We start from the raw sequence: 20,000 nt of genomic DNA, 5'->3' as shown, positions 1-20,000 counted from the left end.
TCTTAGGGTTTCTCTGTTGATAAATATTAGTACTTTGTATCTTAATTATATTTTCAGAAGCATGTAACCCTATCTAAACTGTATAAAATTAGCAGCACCTATTGTAAGTGTATGAGGATCATTATGTATTTGTGTTCACTAGTTATGAACAGCTTACAAATACCACTCAGTTCATTCTCAGTTCTTTCAATACCATAGAACCAGAAGGATTCAAAAGGTTATTATTCTGGTAGACACTCTACACATATGCCAAAGTTGGAAGAGAAGGAATGCAGTAATTTATTCTTTTAATGTAATTATTTCCTACTGAAGAGCCTGATCCTGCACTGTGTGTGGTTTCACACCTCCATTTATTTTTTAAAGAAAGATCCTACAGAGAGAAGATTCTCCATTAAGTGTTTAATTACACATCTTTCAATAAGCCTGAGAGACTTGTCTTACTGAACAGTTTCGTTTTCAGATCTGTCACTTAGAATATGATGTGACTTTGGATTAAATTCTTAAAGGCTGTGACTTTTTTCCTCTGTTTGTAACAAAGAAAAAATTCCTACCTACCTTGAACTGTCTGTGTGATTTTGTGACTCGCCTCAAGAGCACTGAAAACTAAGGGAAGGCTTTGCATGTAATTTTCATTATCAATACCTGAGTTTCAAAATAAAAGGAACTTGGAATAAAAATAGTGTGTCTTCACTGGTTGTATTTGTTTTCATTCGAAGTCAGATTGGTCAACATTTCTTGAAAATATCCATGCAGTTTTTCAAGGCTTCTAAAAATGCAAAGGCTTAATGCAGGTGCAGGCTACCTATGCTGCCATCCATTTATGTTGTTAGGAATATGATTTTTGTATGTAACATGCAAAAATATAAATTTGTATGATTCCTGCTATCGATTATTTCATAGGAACAATAAATGAGTGTTTACCTGGTAAGCTGAGTGTTTATCTGTTTTACAGGTAAAGCTGAACTTTTAATGTACAACAATAGAGTGGTGTTAAATACAAAATCGTAGTCTCCACAGTTTCTCTGTTAAATTTATCTGGGAGAACTACAGATTTCTTAATCTTCAAAGACATTCTGTCTTCATTTTAGCAACTATGTTCTTCTATCTAATTTCCAACATCAATGTTCTCATTCTGAGTCATAGTTTTTAATTTTGTTTTAATTAGTACATTCTCATGTATTAAAAAAGCAGTTTACAGTCATTCTCATCTGAAATGCTATTTAGATGTGTTAAAAATTTGGTTTTTTACACATCTGTAATTTTATTTAATGGGATTCAAAAAAATGGGGGACAGCCTCCATCAAAAGCATGAGAAACTCTTCCAAACATGATGAGCCCTCCATCTGGGTCCATCATGGAGCCCACAGATCACGTGTTTTTCAGAGGTTGTCCCATCCATTGTGCTTTGTAGGGCTACCATAGCAGTCATCTTCATGGCAGAGTTGGGAGTTCAATTTCTTTGAGGATGCCTTGTAACAAGTGGGTTGTAATCATAAATCACGTTTCACTTTGTCACTGTAGTTTTTCATGAGAGGTTTGACCAAGAATTTTTTGAGAGTTTGTGTCCCACTCAAAGAAAGGACCATGTCTTTTTGCTGGGTTGTTCTACCTGAACTAATTTCCAATATATTGTGAGATTTATATGAAAAAGAGTCAGAGATTGCCTCTCTACTACATTTTTGTAAAATCAGATTGGAAATTTTCAAAAACGCAGACATTAAATTAAGGAAATATACCTAGTACACATAATTGGCCATAAAATAGCAGGTTTTGGATAATCTTCCAAATCAGGTAGCACAGTAGCACTATGCCAGTAAGAAGTAAAGTACAGTCTGGTGTATCACTGAAGGCTGTGAAATGTACCAATTTATATTATCCAATGACAATTAGAGAAATACCTTTGCTTAATATGCTTAATCTTTGTTTTGCTAATGTAAAATTCATTGCAGTTTTCAAAATGTCTTGTCCTTTATCTGTGGGAAAGAGTATATATATCAGATGTGATATACACATATGGATCATCTGATAAAATTCTGTTAAAGGCAATATAATCTACATAAATCCATATTTTTACTAATGATCTTGACTACCAGGTTTTTTCATTCTTCTGTCTATCATCCTGCACTTTGGCCACAACAACCCCCTGCAGTGCTACAGGCTGGGGACAGAGTGGCTGGAGAGCAGCCAGGTAGAAAGGGACCTGGGGGTGCTGATTGACAGGAAGCTGAACATGAGCCAGCAGTGTGCCCAGGTGGCCAAGAAGGCCAATGGCATCCTGGCCTGCATCAAGAACAGTGTGGCCAGCAGGAGCAGGGAAGTGATCCTTCCCCTGTACTCTGCATTGGTGAGGCCGCACCTTGAGTATTGTGTTCAGCTCTGGGCCCCTCAGTTCAGGAAGGATATTGAGGTGCTGGAGCGGGTCCAGAGAAGAGCGAGGCTGGTGAAGGGACTTGAGCACAAGTCCTATGAGGAGAGGCTGAGGGACCTGGGGTTGTTTAGTCTAGAGAAGAGAAGGCTTAGAGGTGACCTCATCACTCTCTTCAACTACCTGAAGGGAAGTTATAGCCAGGTGGGGATTGGTCTCTTCTCCCAGGCAACCAACAACAGGACAAGGGGACATGGGCTCAAGCTCTGCCAGAGGAAGTTTGGGTTAGATGTTAGGAAGAAATTCTTTACAGAGAGGGTGATCAGGCATTGGAACAGCCTGCCCAGAGAGGTGGTGGATTCACCGTCCCTGGAGGTTTTTAAACAGAGATTGGACATGGCCCTTAGTGCCATGATATAGTAATTAGAGTTGGATCAGGGGTTGGACTTGATGATCTTGGAGGTCTTTTCCAACCCAATCTATTCTATGGTTCTATGATTCTATATTAGGTTCTCTGCTTCAGCTTATTCACTTTAAAAGTGACTGTTGAAAAATTACAAGAAAAATTTTGAGAGAAAAGTTGTTAGAGTGTACTGCAAAGCAGGCATCTCCAAGAGTAAGAGCACGTATACAGTCAGGGAGCTTCAGAGCAGATACTACAAAAGCTAGCAAAAATATGCCTGATGAAGGGGAATCTGTATTTCAGACTGAGGAATAGAGGACTCTGTGGCAGCACGAGTCTTGCTAAGCATCTTAGTGGCTAGATTCTTTAGCACAGACTATGAACAAATCAGAGCAACTTACGGAGTTAAGTTGATTTTCACTCTCTTTAGATCAAAACTTTTACTTTTGTGTTTGCAAATACACAAGCCAGGAATGACAGAGGGAATGTAAAGGTAAGAGAAGTGATGTGCAACACCTTCAATTTTGTTATATTTTACAGTAGTAATCATGTAAGTGTTAGAAAAATTATTTCAGGGTTTAAAGGTTAAAGGTAATGGTTTAATTGGGAAAGTGTCTCTCTACCTTCTCGTGTCTGTGTGACATGGTAGTTGAGTAGCATCACTGAGGTGAAATTGTTATAAGAAGGCAAGTTCAGGTCTCACATAAACAAAGGAAATTTTAGTCACTTCAGAGGGAATTGAATACTGACTGCAGTCAATGAATTTTATTCTTTGCTCATGCATCCCCAAGTTGTAAAAACCTGCTTGTCCTGCCTGTGAGACTGACTAAACTTAAAATAAAACATTATTGTATATAGAGGTGGTGTTTCCAATGCTTCAAAACTTCTAGGTATCACAAAGTGTAGTAACCAGCATTAACCATCAGAAAGTTAGGTGTTTACTCAAGTGAGTCTGCATTCAGTGGAGAGAGACAGGTGAGCTGAGAGTGGGGTTAGTTCCATGCTAAAATAGATACCTAAACTAAATCAGATAAACTCTGCTTAGGATTTCTTTATTCTGTTGACTACAGAAGGAGTACAGTGATAGCTGAGCTTAAATTCCTTCCCCACAAGTGTCTTATTCTGAGTGGAAATCTGGTTCATCTTCTCCACTTGTATTTTAGAGTAAGACCTTCAGAATTTTTATTCTTAAAATTTGCTTGTTGTTTGCAAAAGTTTATCAGACTTTTTAGTAATGGCTTGTACATTTACTTTCAGTCTCTTCATTAATCAGTGTTTTAAAAACATCGTTTATGCTGTAATGAATCGTGTGGAAAGTGGTATTCTGTGTAATATTAGATGAAGTAATTTCTTTTAAAAGTAAGCTTCAGCAGATTTGTATTTCTTTTTTCCTCTAAGTGTTACATTTATAGAAAGTCTTTCAGGGTAGATTCAAGTAATAGAAACATTAGAAGAGTTTTTCCTCTTAAGATTGGCTCATGTTTTAATTTATTAATAATAATATTATTTTTACTAATTTACAGAAGACTGGAATGTCCCACAACCACTCACAAAGCAGTATTTATATTCCAGCTTGCTATTATATACAGAAAAAAACATCTGAATTTTGCTAGAAAAGCAAGTGGCTTCTTTTTCATGGGTGGAAAACCTGGCCTGCTGACAGCTGTTTGATTGTGCCTGGTTAGCTGGAGCAATGGTCTCACACTGTGTGTCTGCCACAGCCACTCGACACATTCCTCAGGCTCTTCCGCAGGACTTTTCTCTTACATGTAGAACCACACACACTTGCTGTGTCTTTCCAGTTCTCACATATTTTCTTGAGAACATGTGTGTATATGGATGTTTATGCATATGCAGACACATGATCTCAGTGTGTAACAAGTGTAAAATAAAGCCATATCCAAAACAGCACCTACACAAAAATGCATTCTTAGAGTTTAGGGCACAAGCTAATAATCTCATGCCAAGGGTTCCCAAGTTTCAGTTTTCAGTTAGGAGTGACTGATAACCCAGTTCTCTCTGCAGAGACCAGGTAACTGAGGTGGCAGCCTTTGCTCTGTCCTCCAATATCCATGACTTTTTCTTTATACATTCCTGTATAACTCAGACCTCCTTAAAAGACTAGATGAGCAAGAAGGTTTTTATTCAACTGAAGTGTTGTATTACGCAAAATTTTTTTTAGTCTAAGTGTCTTTATTGTGGAAAACATTTCCTGCTTTAATGTACTTATTTTGCTGTCTGTTTTAATCATATCCTTTGAAACAGTCTCAATAGATTTTTCTATTTGTAACATTATGATATTTGATAAGATGATTGATTATGAAGTGTTGAGAGCCCTGCCACGTGATCATTTATTTTTAAATACACATTTGTACTAGCCAATGCTTAAATTTCTTGCAGGAATACATAAGAGATGGAAAGCATAAAGCTTGAGTCTGATCAAATCTGATGCTTCTGGAAATAGAGTGCCACAGTATTGTGGCCTTAAAATAACAGGTTCTGACTGAAACTGGAACTTTGCAGTGATAAATACTATGTAAAAGTTATGGTCCATCTTTGGTACAAAATAAAAAAGATCTACGGCTGCGGTATAGGCGAAGTAAAATGTGTTTGACAATGACATCTTTCTTTCCCTGTGCAGGTGCCTGTGTCAGTGGCCATGATGACTCCCCAGGTGATCACCCCTCAGCAAATGCAGCAGATTCTCCAGCAGCAAGTGTTGTCTCCACAGCAGCTTCAAGCACTTCTGCAGCAGCAGCAAGCAGTTATGTTGCAGCAGGTAATGTGGGTTACCTGCTTTGGACTGTTAGCACAGGGCATTCATACAAATGTCAGCCAGATTTTATGGGTCTTACTTTGTAATATTTCATTGTTCATTACATCAAAAAGAATGAAAATAAATGCAAAACTTCTCAGTCTTTAAATTTCTTGTTTCAATTGCAGAAGTGTGAAATTGTATTTTGAAATATTAAGTATTATATTAAAAACAGCAGCAGCAGTGGCAGATGCATTACAAATACCAAACAAATTGATATTTAAATTTTCAAGTGCTTAGGCACATTTTAATTGTAGACCTGCCAAAGGAAGTGAAAATAGAGTTGCAGATAATTGTTGCTTTAAAATTCATAACACTGTAGTGCTCCCTTTAGTCACATAAATGGATGCGGTTATGAAATTTGAACATAACAGCTTGTTCATCAGGGGAAACATTTTTTTATTTTATTTTTTTAATCCAAAAAATTGGTACCAGATAAGGCTCAAAAGGGGAAGGAGGTTGCTGTTTTCTTAGTACAAAATCTGTCAGTTAAGTGAAAAATACATGAACTTGTTATTCATACAGTAATGATAGTGTCAGCGATCAGTGCCTTGGTGTAACACAGAGTGAATTTTTGGGTGCATGTTTAATTGTCATACAGAAAATTATGTGTCTGTTTGTCATAGTCATAGCTCAATCACTGAACTATATGTTTAAACATTTTAATATCCAGTACCATGATCATTACAGGCAGTTCACCTTCAGTTGTGAATCCAGCATCCTGCTAAGCAGATTGACAGATTAATTACTTTTTTCCCCTCAGAAGCAGACAGTTTTGTTTGACCTTAGTGACTTGTAGCTTTCTTGCAAGTGGATGAGTGCAACTTCTGATGTGTTACATAGGACATGTGAGGAACTTAGGTATAGTTATTTGAGGAGTTAATTTGGCTCTTGCATTCCCTTTAGAATACAGATTTTTTATACCCTTCTGTTTAGGATATTTTGGAATCTGCATTGGAAAATTTCAGAACCGCCTTGGAAAAAAATGTATGTAGATCTGCCTCTTCAAAGCACATTTTTTGTTATGAGGTGATTCTTAATGGCTACGCTACCATATGCCAATCTAGAAGAGTTTAGGAGATTTATAATACTTGAAACTTTTGCCTTTATTTATTAAAGTCAAAATGGTTTATTCAGCAACAACTACAAGAGTTTTACAAGAAACAGCAAGAGCAGTTACATCTTCAGCTTTTGCAGCAGCAACAGCAACAGCAGCAGCAGCAGCAACAACAGCAGCAACAACAGCAACAGCAGCAGCAGCAGCAACAGCAACAACAGCAGCAGCAGCAGCAGCAACAGCAGCAGCAACAGCATCCAGGAAAGCAAGCAAAAGAGGTAGGAGCTAAGACCCTTGCTGATGCATACTAGTCTGAGCTGTCAGAAGCTTGGAAAAGATGAGATCAGATCTTTTCCCTTGCAACTATCAAAGATTTGTTCTTATGTTTTTACTGGGCTTAATAGCAGGGCTGTATAATTCTCCTGCTCCCCTTTCTGAGTCACAGGATTTGAGCAGTCTAGTGCTGCTGTCGTCTAATGTTCACTAATGAATCCGAGTGTGCAAAGAACAAGCTGTGTGGTGGACTCTGTACTGATTATCTTGCATTTACAGGCAATCTGTGTTGGGGAAGGAGCCTTACTTTGCTCAGTGGCACAGCTCAGAGAGCATGCAAATTTAGTCCATGGCTGAAAAAGAGCGACTGAGCACAGATTTCAAAGTCACAGGCCCCTGATTAATGAACTGCTACTGTAGGTTTGAAGTGGCGAGTAGAAAGTTACAGTTTGATGTACTCATAAATCAACCTGACAAGTGGGTTTCTCAGGCCTAGCTTGCACTTGTCAGCAAACTGCATCAAATATAAACATAATACAAACAAAACACGTTGAAGTAGTTAAATTGATCAGCAGGTATCCTAGACGTTGTCTTCAAGCTGCCTATTATGCAAACGTCGAGGAAGCAGTTGTGACCTCCTGAGGCTTTGTTTCTGTTTGGATTTGTGAATAGAATTTCAGACAGCCATCAACTACAGAATAGAAATTGCTCCCTTATTTCTCCGGAGGCTCTGGGCAATCCACATGACTTGCTCCATTATGCAGTCTGTTTTCCAGTGAGCGCATCAGAAGTTTCTCTTTTCCCTAAACTAGAAAGGAAAGGTCTTGCACAGCAGCTTGTCTTTTTCTGAAGTGTGACTGCCTTCTCATACCCTCCTGAGTCTTTGTAGACTCAAGTTTGTCTCGAAATGCCTCACAAAATTGCAGCCTATACTTTTGCTCCATAATAGGGCACTTCATTGCCTTGAATGCCATGCTCCTTGTAATATATTCCAACAAGAAGAGGGAGCAAGCTAACAGGCCAGTGAAAGGAAGGCTACATCCCAGTTTACTAACAGATCACTGGAGACCATGTTCATGGGCCACTGCCAACCAAACTCAATCAACTGGAAAAACAAGAGTGCCTTCAAATCACAGGCTGCTGTTAAAAGTTACACTTTTAGCATAGATAAATTTGTTATCATCTTCCATGAACTGAGCTTTTTTTGTTTGTTTGTTTGAAACAGTTGTTATATACTTTCTCTTGACCCTTTTCTTTAGGATGTCATTAAGTGTATGTTGCCATTTTCCCTAACACCTAATAGCTTGAATGAATATAATAGAAAATTTCAAACGCTTTCACTGCCTGGGTATTCTACAAATAGCATTATTATTTAATAGCTTAGATTAAAGGGAAAGAAGTTGATTTTATGGTTTTGGCTTTCTAGCCTTTACTATACACTTTACTTTTTCTGCTGCATTTACTTTTTCTTTTTTTCCGCCCTCTTCTATTTGTAGCAGCAGCAGCAGCAGCAGTTGGCAGCCCAGCAGCTTGTCTTCCAGCAGCAGCTCCTCCAGATGCAACAACTTCAGCAGCAGCAACATCTGCTGAACCTTCAGCGTCAGGGACTCATTTCCATCCCACCTGGCCAGTCTGCTCTTCCTGTCCAGTCTCTGCCACAAGGTATTTGAGCAATATGTGATTGGAGTAATTTCTAAATTCACAACTTTTTAACCATGCTATTTGCACTTGAACTTCAGAAATTTCCTGTTATGACACTTAAAGATACTTTGTAGTTGAAACTTTATTATATTGCCAAATTCTCTGGAAGCTGATAAATTTTACAGCATATTTTTATGAAGAAACGCAGCTTTTTAGTGTTTTTTTCCCGGATGTAAGGTGCATATGCTGAAAACAATTTCTAATAGCAGCACAATTCAAGAATTGTTGCTTTTCTCTGGAATCACTGAAATCTGATTTTGTGGAATATAAACAGATATAAAATACTTCAGAGAGTGATATTAAAGCCATTCCAAAAAAATCACTTTTTTTTTTCTTTTTCTTGCAAGAAAGTAAAGTGTCTGGCATTGAAAAGGACTTTGAATCTTCAATTTATGACAAGAGAATTTAGGGACAAGCCTTAGCATTCATTTTCTTTGCTATTCCTTGGTATGAAATAAGTTAAATATGACAACAAGTTTTGAAGATGATGATTCTGATAGTAATGAACTATGACAAATAATAGTAAAGACTTCCTGAAAAAAAAAATTCCTTTTTCACTTTGGTCAGGATTTCTCATTGCTGAAAATGAGCTCAAACTGTACTACCTGAAAGAAAATAGGGCACACAGTTTTGAAAAGTAAATTAACGTGGAGATAAATGCTGCTTACATTTTAAGATAAAGTCAAAGTCTTCCCATATAAGGACTCTGTCTATAACCTGCAAGGTATGTGTTTCTGTTTGTTTTACCATAGAGAGTCGAGCTAAATGCCTGTCATAAAAATTACACAATAATCTATCTCTGATGTCCCAGTCCTGAAATGAGCATTGTTTCGACTGTATTCATGACAGGTAACATTATTTTTAATTGGTCTTTACACATGTAATTAGCTCCTCCACCAGATAACTATTATGAAATCAAAGCTTCAGAAATAGACGAGCAAAAGCAGAGTACACAGTATGTAGACAACAGGGTATACAAAAAACCCCAATCAGACCAAACCAAAACAAGCAAACAAAACAAAACAAAAAACCCAAACCAACAGACACCCCACCACCACCAAAACAACGGAGATCCCAAATAAATGTGTTAATTCCATACGTTGTGTTGTGTGAAAAAGCTATGACACAAGCATATCCACAGTCATAAAAACCACAATGAAAAAGCGTCCTATTACACTAAATATTATTTCTTGTGAATAGCAGTGGAGAGATAAGTTGATTCATGAATTTGGACATGTGAGACTGGTAATGCTGGTTTCTTTTTGCACAAAGTCACACTAGACCTGAATGGAAAAAAGCAATCGAAACAGAACCTCCCTCCAAACAGCTTTACCTTTTGCAATCTCCTCTTGTGCCATCTGTTGCAAGAGGAATTCCTCAGGTTTTTTCTCACATTAAGCAGTCCCCATAGATTTCCCTCAACACTCCTACCCAATTGCACTGATACTCATTAGTTTAATGCAACACTCATTCATCCACTCCTAGAATAAAAACATAGGAAAAATAATAGCTTTTAAAATAGTTTTTAGAAGAACTAGTAAACAGTTCTTTTTAGGAGCTTTCTTTTAGTCAAAGAATTAAGTCCAACCAAAAAAAGATTTATAGTAATGAAATAAGAAATTACAAAATTTTACAGTTAAAATATATATGGATTGTTCTTGTAAAGTAAATTAGTCTATTTTTTTCTTTTACCTTGATATTTTTTAGTTATAATGAATTCCAGACAAGAATTTAATTCTTCCATTTTTAAATTAAACTTCAGAATTGAATCAAGGAAATACACAATAGATGTGGTAAAAGGATGTTTTTCTCCATCTCTTGTGCTGCAAAAGATATAATATGATTATACAGAAGGATTTACATATGTGTAACACAAATATTTTTGTATGTATCCATTCAGATTGCTGAGTTACATGGATGACTAGAACAGAGAAAGTAACACACAAGGATTCATATTTATAAGTTATTGGTCATAAACAGTCACCTAAACCACAAATTATGGGCAAAGAGAGTTAGTGTGAAAAGGTGTAACTTTAAAAGTACATCTGTTCGGGAATGAACAGTATTTTCTTCAAGTATAGTTTCTACCTTTAAAGAACAGGAATGTTTGCTGTGTTTTCTTGATGGTCAGGTATCGCAAATAAGATACAATAGGTGTTTTAGCATCTATTTTGTGACAAGATTTTCACTATGCCATACACAAAAACAGTGGCTTGCTTTGAGTTACTTACATATATTGCTGCATTGATGCTAGTTAAATGCGAAGAATTTTAAATCACAGCAATAAAAAACCCCAAACAAACCAACCAAACAAAAAGCCCCCAGACCCTAAGTTTTGACTGGTCCATGTTGGGAAATGAAAAACAATTGCATGGATGGATTTTGTGATAGATTTATTAAGCATTTATTCAAACATAAAAATAGAGTAGGTAGAGCTGAAAAGAGTTATGAAACTAACCTCAAAATCACCAAATTCTTAGTATTTGTAAATTTCATAGCAAATCAGTATTTGCCCTTTTCATTATAGTCCCTAACTTTTATTCCACTCTGGGTCCTCTTTTTGATCCTTTCCTCTTTAATGTAGTGTGGTATTTTAAAGGTTGTCACAACCTATGAAACTTTAAAACTTACCCTACTTTTACATCCAGACTGAAATATCTGTCAGCCATTTTATAGGTCTCTTGTAAAAAGAGACTTGGACTTTCTTAGGCACAGAAACCACAAAATTGCCATAATTTACAATTAATTACAAATCCATTTATTAACTTTATACGTTTTAAATGCCTACCCTTAATCCTTTTATCCTAAAAGGCAGCCTTTCAGTGTGCTCTGAAGAAGTGATAAAATTAACCAGCCTGAGCCTAGAGAGAAATTTCTTTCTGATTAAAAAAAAATAAATATCCAGGGGAGATAGGCAGCCTGGAGTCATAGCTCCATCCATAGATTCCTGCAGTGGAAGGGGTTGCCCAGCAGTTGCCCAGAAATGCAAGAGACCCCTGTCCATGGGACAGGTCATTGCTCCAGGTGCTCCTGCCCTCCTACATTCACCCAGCTTGTGGGGCAACTCTTGCTCAGGTCTCCCAGGACCCAAGGTTTTACAATCTTCAGTGAAATTTCTCTGTATTGTGTCTGCAAGATTTGCCCTCTGATTATCCAAACAGATGGGTTTATTCTTGGTGTTAATTTTTTTCAGTTCAGAATTACTTTATTTTGTTCAACTACAGGAGGAGATGAAGACTTTGAAGTAAATAAAACACTGTGTATATCATGCCACTTAAGTGAATACATGATTTTTCATTTTGATTTGTGATTACATTTGCAGGTAACTGTTATTTACTATACTAAAATGTGTTGTTTACATTTTAGTATATACTAAAATGCAAATTTAGTTCCTGGAACATACCTTATGAACTCAGCAGTAATTACTTACCTTCATTAAACAATTACAACTAGTGTTACCATCAATCTCGTTACCCATCTCTCTAATGCAGTAAATTAAAGCCTGGCTTCTTTGCTTGATTCCTTAAAACCTAGCTTTTCACTATACAAATATTATATAAGCTCCGGTTTTAGGACTTACATTCCAATCAACTCTTTTCACTTTGTCATTAGCAGAGTTTGCCAGTGGTTGTTGGTATCTAAGGTATTGAAGGAGGACACAAAGCAGTAGTCTAAAATTGAGTTGCTTTCACATTTAAAAAAAAAATCCCCTGCAACCATTTTGTTTCCATGCTACCTCTAGAAATTATTATTTCTGTAACTAACTACTATTTTTAACAGATATGTATACTTCATGATGACATAGCTACTAAGAAGTATTACTGTGCTTAGTCTGTATGTTCTCAAAATAAAACATTATCTAATTAACAGATTTGCCAGACAGTGAAAACCAGTTTTTATCTCTTTCTACTGTATCTTGTTTACCGAACAAAAATATACTCAGTGAGAAGTTTGAATTAATAGATGCTTTCTAGTACTTTTCAGAACCAGAAATTTGAGATCTTTTGTAAAATTAAAAAAAAAAAAAAAAACACCAAAATTTTGACAGCATCTGCATATTGAATGTTTTGCATTCCAGCAGATATAGATACTATGAGCATGTCTTAGCTAATTTCAGTTGAGATGAGATACAGAAGACAGTATTAGATTTTAAGATACCTTCGACCAAACTCTGTCAGGCTGAAAAACCTGACTGTGAAATCAGATCTTTCCCAAGAAGCTCTCTGGACTTCACATTCTTTTCTGCATTTAATTTACTATTCTTCAAAAGACAGATGTCAAACATATGAAGTCTAGCAGTGACATAAGGTGTATATATTTTTGATTAACTCTTCATCTTTCAAAATCTGAATTTCCTATCTTACCTGCATGTTTGGTGGCAAGATAAGACAATGCTCACAACCCTTCTCTTGCCTGTGTTTTGGGAGTTGAACTGGAGGTTTCCATGAATTCATCCAAACTTGAGCCAGACAGCCCTAACACACATGTATAAATACTTTCAACAAGACATTGCTATTTGTGGCCTGGGATGAATCATGGAAACTACAAGTTTCCAGGCTGCAAGTGGAGTAGAGAGCAAGTTTAAGCTCTATCTGCATAGATCTGGTGGCCGGACTCCAGAATAGTGCTGTGCATATAGGAGAGAAATTTGAGGAGCTCCTCGAATTTCGTGTGGCTGCCCATCACTCCAGAAGACCGACAAGAAAGTCTCCTTTCTCCTATGCAAACTCTGCAATTTGTTTTCTACAGTAGAGCTGGACAAAGATATAGAGTGGAGAAATTTGGTGGTCTACCTTACATGTAATTTCACTCCTTGTGAAATTGAGAGAGTTGTAAATGGGCAAATTTTGCTAATAACTCCAAGGTCGTGAGTTTGATTCCCATATAGGCCATGTGCTTAAGAGTTGGACTCAATGATCCTTGTGGGTCGCTTCCAACTCAGAATATTCTGTTACATCTGTGAAGCCCAAGTGCTGCTAGCTTTCTAGTTGGCTGGTACTGAAAAACTCAAGTGATCACAAGTATGTAGCTCAGCACTGTAATTTTTGTTGGGTTTTTTGATTTTGTTCTTGTAAACAGTGTCTTTTGGTTTGCCTTTTAGGACATATTTTTAAATGGAACAATTTATGTCATTAATTAAGGTCAGATACATTCTGATAAAATGTTAAACCTGTTATGATCTCATTGATTATTTAATTTTTCTCTTCTGATTTTCCTCCCTCTAGTCTTCTTCCCCCTTATCCAGCTCTTGTTAAGTGTTTAAGAGAATATCAATATTTGTATGCTGATTTAATATGTTTTTCTGTTTTCCATTACATGTTTGATTAAGAAGAATTATAAAACCTGAGTTAACTGTAGATGTGTTGAGTTATTTTTCCATGTCAAGAAATTGAGTAAGCAGACAACAAAAATCTTGTTTGAAGTAAATTTAGGCTTGGGGTTTTTTTTAAGAAGTAGTTGCAAGTTCTTTGCAACTTTAACTCTTTTATCCTTGAGCTATGTTTTCAGAAGAAGTGTAATATTATTAAAATTGATAATTTCTAATTGACTGTTTACAGCACAAGAGAGGATAGTAAGATTACCTGGATTCTAACAGAAGACAAATGAATTTATGTTTTACCACATGTTGATTGTGCTGGAAAAACAGCATCAGCGTTATTGTTGGCATTAATCCATTAATAACACTGAGCTCATTATATGAAACTCTTTACTTTTTTATATTAGTGGGGCTCTCTTTCATTTTATAGCTGGCTTAAGTCCTGCTGAGATTCAGCAGTTATGGAAAGAAGTGACTGGAGTTCACAGTATGGAAGACAATGGCATTAAACACGGAGGGCTAGACCTCACTACTAACAATTCCTCCTCTACTACCTCCTCCACCACTTCCAAAGCATCACCACCAATAACTCATCATTCCATAGTGAATGGACAGTCTTCAGTTCTAAATGCAAGGCGAGACAGGTAATTCTGATGAGATTTCAACTGTGCTTCTCATTTGACATAAAGCTGTTGTATAAATCATATGTCACATTATTTCCAGTCACAAAACAACATTTAATACAGGTTACTTAAGAGATCGTGGAGGCCTGATTTTTCAGAGTTGTTTATCGATATGACATAATTTTCAATAACAATATCTGATTGTGCAGACACTACAAAATTACCCTCCTGTGGTTTTATGATACCTGAACTTAAATCACAGAATAGAGTGGGTTGGTGCAGAGGTTTAAATGCACATTTGCGGGCACTTTTGTAAGGTGCATAGTTTCATTCATTTTGAGTTAACACACCTACCAGCCAGGCCCTTACTGTTGAATCATACTCCTGGTTTCACTAGAAATGTATATCTGTATGAGTTTTCAAGGCTGTAATTCAGTTCAAAGATTCTATGTTAAAAGTGCTTCAAAACAGTATATTAAAGAAGTTCTCATTTGGTCCTTGTGAAAAGAACCACTGACTTTTCCTTCTTTTATGCATGACAGTAACGCAGCTGACATATTTCATACAAATTTTCTGTGGTGTTTTTGTGGAATTCCACTATATGGATAAAGTTAAAATCATTTTTCAGACATATTGATAGATATTCTTCATTGTTCCTTAATTTCAAGTAATGGATTAAGTGCATACAAGAGTACCTAGTAGCGGTAGCACTTATCAGTGAATATATTAGTGTAGTCAGATGTAGATTATCCTAATATAAGATGAAATTTAATCTGTATAATAAGTAAATTTTTTTCAAATAAATATTCCATTTAATTATTTTAATATTTAAATTATGAGACTGATTTAAATGTCTCTTTTCCTCATGTTACTGTGAGAACATTTTTCCATCATTATTTTGTATTAATTAAAAATATGAATACATTTATAGTAGTACTTTTAGTTAGTATTACTTTTATGGTTATATCTCATGGAATATTTCTTTGCTTCAGGATGTGTAGCTGGCATCCACATATGCAGAACCATTCCCAGAATTTCTTTGATAATTTATCATGGATAAAACTATTGCAGAGGTTCCAAAAAAAGACACAGAATACAGCTAGGGATGTTTATGAAGCCAAATAGCTAATGGAAGCAATGCTTGTGAACAAAAATATTTATTAATGGAAGCAACTTTATTTTTATACAACTTTAAGTAGAAAATTCAAATATTTTTTGAATATTCACAATATTCATAAATTCTGACTGTTGGTCTTCAATATCTCTTCTCAGAATTGATCACTTGTGAGTGTATTTTTTATTTATAGGTAAATGTTACACCAAGGTCATATGGCATAATTAGCATATAGTATTATACAGTCATCTTATTTTTTCATCCTTTATTAACAGTCATCTTTGGCTCTATTTCTTCTCTAATTGGAACATCATCTAGCCTTGGCAGTTGAACTATTCAATAGAACGATTAAATTTTTCTGACTGCTCTGAGCTAAATTGACCTGTTTTGACCTGTTTGTCACTGATCGTAACCTGACAGGCGCTAGCAGCCTCCAACGATTATGGCTTTTGAGATGAATCTGATGCCTTATTCTTTTGCTACAGCTCGTCACATGAGGAGACTGGGGCCTCACATACTCTCTATGGTCATGGAGTTTGCAAATGGCCTGGCTGTGAAAGTGTTTGTGAAGATTTTGGACAATTTTTAAAGTAGGTGGATTTTTATTCATTACTACAGAATTGTTTAAGGCCAGGGAAAGAGAAAGATGACAAAATTTTACTGTAAATCATAGCAGAGATTTGTGTGTGTGTGTGTATTTCAAGCAACTGGATAATCGAGACTATTGGCAGAGGGTCAAATTGTTATCCTTTCTTTCATGTTGAACACTTTTGCAGGCCTTTCAGTAGCACAGTGTTTAATCCTCTTATTATCCTTTACTGAAATGGAGCCTCAGAAAATTTGAAGAAATGCTTTAGATTTTATATTGGATAGTAGGAGTATGAAAAAGCACATCTTAAACTCAGACAGTTTGTCCAAAGTGGGAATTAATGTGTGTAGTATAAATAAAAAAAATACACAAAGGACTAAGCATGACCATTTAACTCTCACTTGCTAATCTATTTTTGTTTTCATTCTTGTATGTGTGCAATATACATAGGGAGAAAAACACTATGAACAGGTGGGTTTGCACCTTTCAGGACTGAATAGTGATGTCAAAAGTTTTCATCTTTCAGCATTTGTTTTAGGCCGCTATCGTCTAAATCGCAGCATTTAGAAAATAAAATACACAGGTTTTTCTTTTCATCTGCAGCTTCAAACTGCAATGGGTTTCTGCATTTTTTCCTTTTTTTTATTTTAAAGTATTTACTAGTATTTCTATGTTCATTTGAATTTTCAACAACAGCACTGATTTTCTACCCATGTACATTATGGACTGGTCTTTGTTAGAAGAGCCATACTCATTTGGCATGCAATAGATCTTAATGGAAAGCTACAGATAGGCTTATATAGATGAGTAACTTCAGGGGCTGAGACTCTTATGTTGTCATGGTGCAGCTAACAGGGTGAATGAACTGTTTCATGCTTCATCAACAATTAAGTTAATTAGCTCATTTGAAATTGCACTGCTTTGTTGCCAGGATGTTGGCAGAAACATCAAAAAGATGTGTTTACAAATGGTAAACTACAGAGTATATTACAGAAGCACCTTAACAGCAGACCATAAGCACTCGGTATAACAATAACTTTTATAATAGAATTATAGCAATACTATTCATAAAGTATTTGCAATGCCTTCTTCATCTTTCACTTTTAAATGAAGTAACCTATGCTGATTGCAAATCTTAGGTAGGTATCACTCTTGATAAATTTTTGTTTGTTAATGAATTAAGTGGAATGTCAAAACAATGGCTTATTATTGGATAAAACAGTATAGGATTTTAAAAAAACTGATTTACATAAGTTTGTATTTAAAAGAAAATTAAATCTCCTAAACTCAATATAGTGTTTTAAGTATTATTAATGCCAAGAATTTAAATTCATTTATCTTCTCCTTTTCAAGAAAAACTATATTTTTCAAAATACATCCATCCATGTAGGCTATAGTGATGCTAATTCTGTGGGCAGACTTTGCACATCCATTATGTCAGGTCTCTTGTTATGATCACTAAAACCATTTTGATTAAGGCAGTATAGTGCTAGGTTTACAGATGTTCCTGCTTTCCTGAACCAAATAACCCTGGAAAATGTGAAAGTGACATATAACATCTTGATAATTCTGGTGCAGAGTCAATCAGGGTTTACAGCAGTGTCATGGCTTTTGTCCTATACACAAGCAAAAAATGTCCGAGAATATTTTATTATTTCTTCTTTTCATTCAAGTCTGTCTTCTGTGCCCTGAAAATAAATAAGATGTGATGATGCTGAATAGGCGAGTTTGTTTATGAAGTAGAAGTATTCCTTCATTTTTACACTAGTGTTAAGATGGAAATCAATACATAACTTTAGATTAGATGCTTTAGTACCTTTTCGTGTTCACGCTAATGCAAAATCCCCATTACAATTAAAAACATTTTCTTTCAATTAAATATCAACTTTTAGTCCAAAGATTGACCATTTTCCCAACCCATTAACTTTATAGGGGATGACAGGACTAATGGCTGTAGTTTTCAAGGCTTTGTTCTCAGTCTAATCTTTGTTGCAATGTTTCAGGTTCTCTGACTTGAAACAATATGATACCTGTGTTAAGAGAGTTAATGCAAGTATATTGTACCAAAGTGAAATATTAATAAGGTACACTACCCCAGTCTACTAGTGTGTATTTCTGTAATATGCTTATGACAACTTTGAAGATTGCCTGGTTTATGAAGTGAACTGCAACTTCTTCTCAGAAAATGGTTTACCTAGCAGCTTGATATTAAAAAAAAAAAAAAAAAGCCAAGCATCTGAGGAGGAGGATTAAGAGAGAAAAGGCCAGCTTTGCTTCACTTTACTAATAATGGAAAGGATTTAGGGTAAAGTGACAAATAACTTTCAATAAATGACTTAAAGCCACAAAAGCCATTTTCACCTTCATTTTTGTTTATCCGATATGAATTGTTTTTAAGATAATTTAGGACACTACAATTAGTCATAATTCCTTTGAGGTATTCTGAAGTTTCACATTGAGTACTGTGGACTAGTTTCATATTTGGAAATATATGCATTGGTTTCAAGAATGTACAACCAATCTTCTTCATAGTAAATTTCTGTATATGTAACAAAACATAAACCTATCTCATTACTTTGATATCTTTCAACTACAGACACAAACCCACAGTTTATATTTCTGTCTTTGTAAAATGGTTTTAGATTATAGTTGCTCGTGCATGCAAGATCAGTTTAACTTATAAGTAAAAACAACTTTTGACTTAAAAAAACATTGCAAATGTAAAGACAAGTCAGAAAATGTCGTGACATAGCTAGAAAGAAGATGACAAAATTAAAAAAAATTCCAGGCACTGACACAATTAGAAATGTGTCAAAAATGCTTACGAAAACTTGGAATTTTGCTGTGAAACAAATGTTGACAGAAACTAACCATTTGCTGGTCTGTAAGTGAGGAACCCAGTCGATCTGTCAAAGCATTTATTTTATTCTTCATGATGTTTTTTAAATATTAGAGTGCAATAACATATAACAAAACTTCAGAGTATTTTGTCTGCAAAATTAACTGTCATTCCATTGGTCCTAAGTCAGTTTGAGTAGGAAGGATTTGACTTCAAGAGCTTAAACCAAAAGGTTTACAATTAAACATTCCAGCCAGCAGACAAGTGTTCTTTAACCTGCATGCAGCAGACGCCAGCAACCATAAAACAAGCTACAGTACAAAGATGGGTAGTGTTTTTATCTATATAGACAAGGCAAAAAAAATCCTGCTAGAGAAGATGGACTAGCTTTCCAACAGATTGTGTTTATTTCTGGGGCAAGAGAGTATATTTTAAAAGTCTACAAAGAATAGTGACCAAGCATCATTGATCAGGATGACAAACAAAACCATATAAAGCAATAACCTAATGAAATATAATTAATGCCATAAAAATTTCTGTGGGTGTTTTTTTTAAAATTTTGTCCCTCTTTCAGCTGCAAAGTGATATACAGCATTATGTACTTTCTTAGTTAGTGTGCATTCTCAGGTTTTTTTGGTCTTTGACTAGGTGGAGTGGCTGTAAAATTATGACCTCAAGAATCTTCTTTGAGCTTGTCAGAATGTTGTTTCTTCTGGTGACAGTGCCACCATCTCTCAAAACTAAAGCATCTGACATAATCAGCTAAATGAATAGTGACAGCTAACATTTTGTATTTAAACTCCTGTCAGTGTTTAAACATAAAAAGCTTGATACAAAATAAATCAAACACCACTGATATGCAAGTGAAACATTTTGTTAAAACAATCCCTGACACACTTGGATT

At 35.6% G+C, this 20,000-nt stretch overlaps 1 protein-coding gene across 11 annotated transcripts in view; it reads left to right on the top strand.

Moving 5' to 3' along the window:
* The window catches only part of FOXP2 (forkhead box P2), a 407,335-nt gene that overhangs the window by 340,311 nt on the left and 47,024 nt on the right, over positions 1 to 20,000 (top strand). For 8 of the 11 annotated variants that reach the window (XM_050324237.1, XM_050324236.1, XM_050324238.1 and 5 more), the window contains 5 exons: positions 5,410 to 5,547; positions 6,721 to 6,918; positions 8,410 to 8,575; positions 14,362 to 14,575; positions 16,154 to 16,258. In XM_050324237.1, the coding sequence (XP_050180194.1) occupies positions 5,410 to 5,547; positions 6,721 to 6,918; positions 8,410 to 8,575; positions 14,362 to 14,575; positions 16,154 to 16,258 (821 nt within the window). The remainder of the gene's footprint in view (positions 1 to 5,409; positions 5,548 to 6,720; positions 6,919 to 8,409; positions 8,576 to 14,361; positions 14,576 to 16,153; positions 16,259 to 20,000) is intronic. The other 3 variants (XM_050324245.1, XM_050324244.1, XM_050324243.1) reach the window with 2 other exon arrangements.

Source organism: Myiozetetes cayanensis, unplaced genomic scaffold, assembly GCF_022539395.1.
Source record: "Myiozetetes cayanensis isolate MyiCay16 unplaced genomic scaffold, myiCay2020 scf3, whole genome shotgun sequence".
Taxonomy (NCBI): Eukaryota; Metazoa; Chordata; class Aves; order Passeriformes; family Tyrannidae; genus Myiozetetes; species Myiozetetes cayanensis.
Note: the sequence above shows the minus strand (reverse complement) of the source record. Positions and strands in the feature narration are given on the sequence as shown.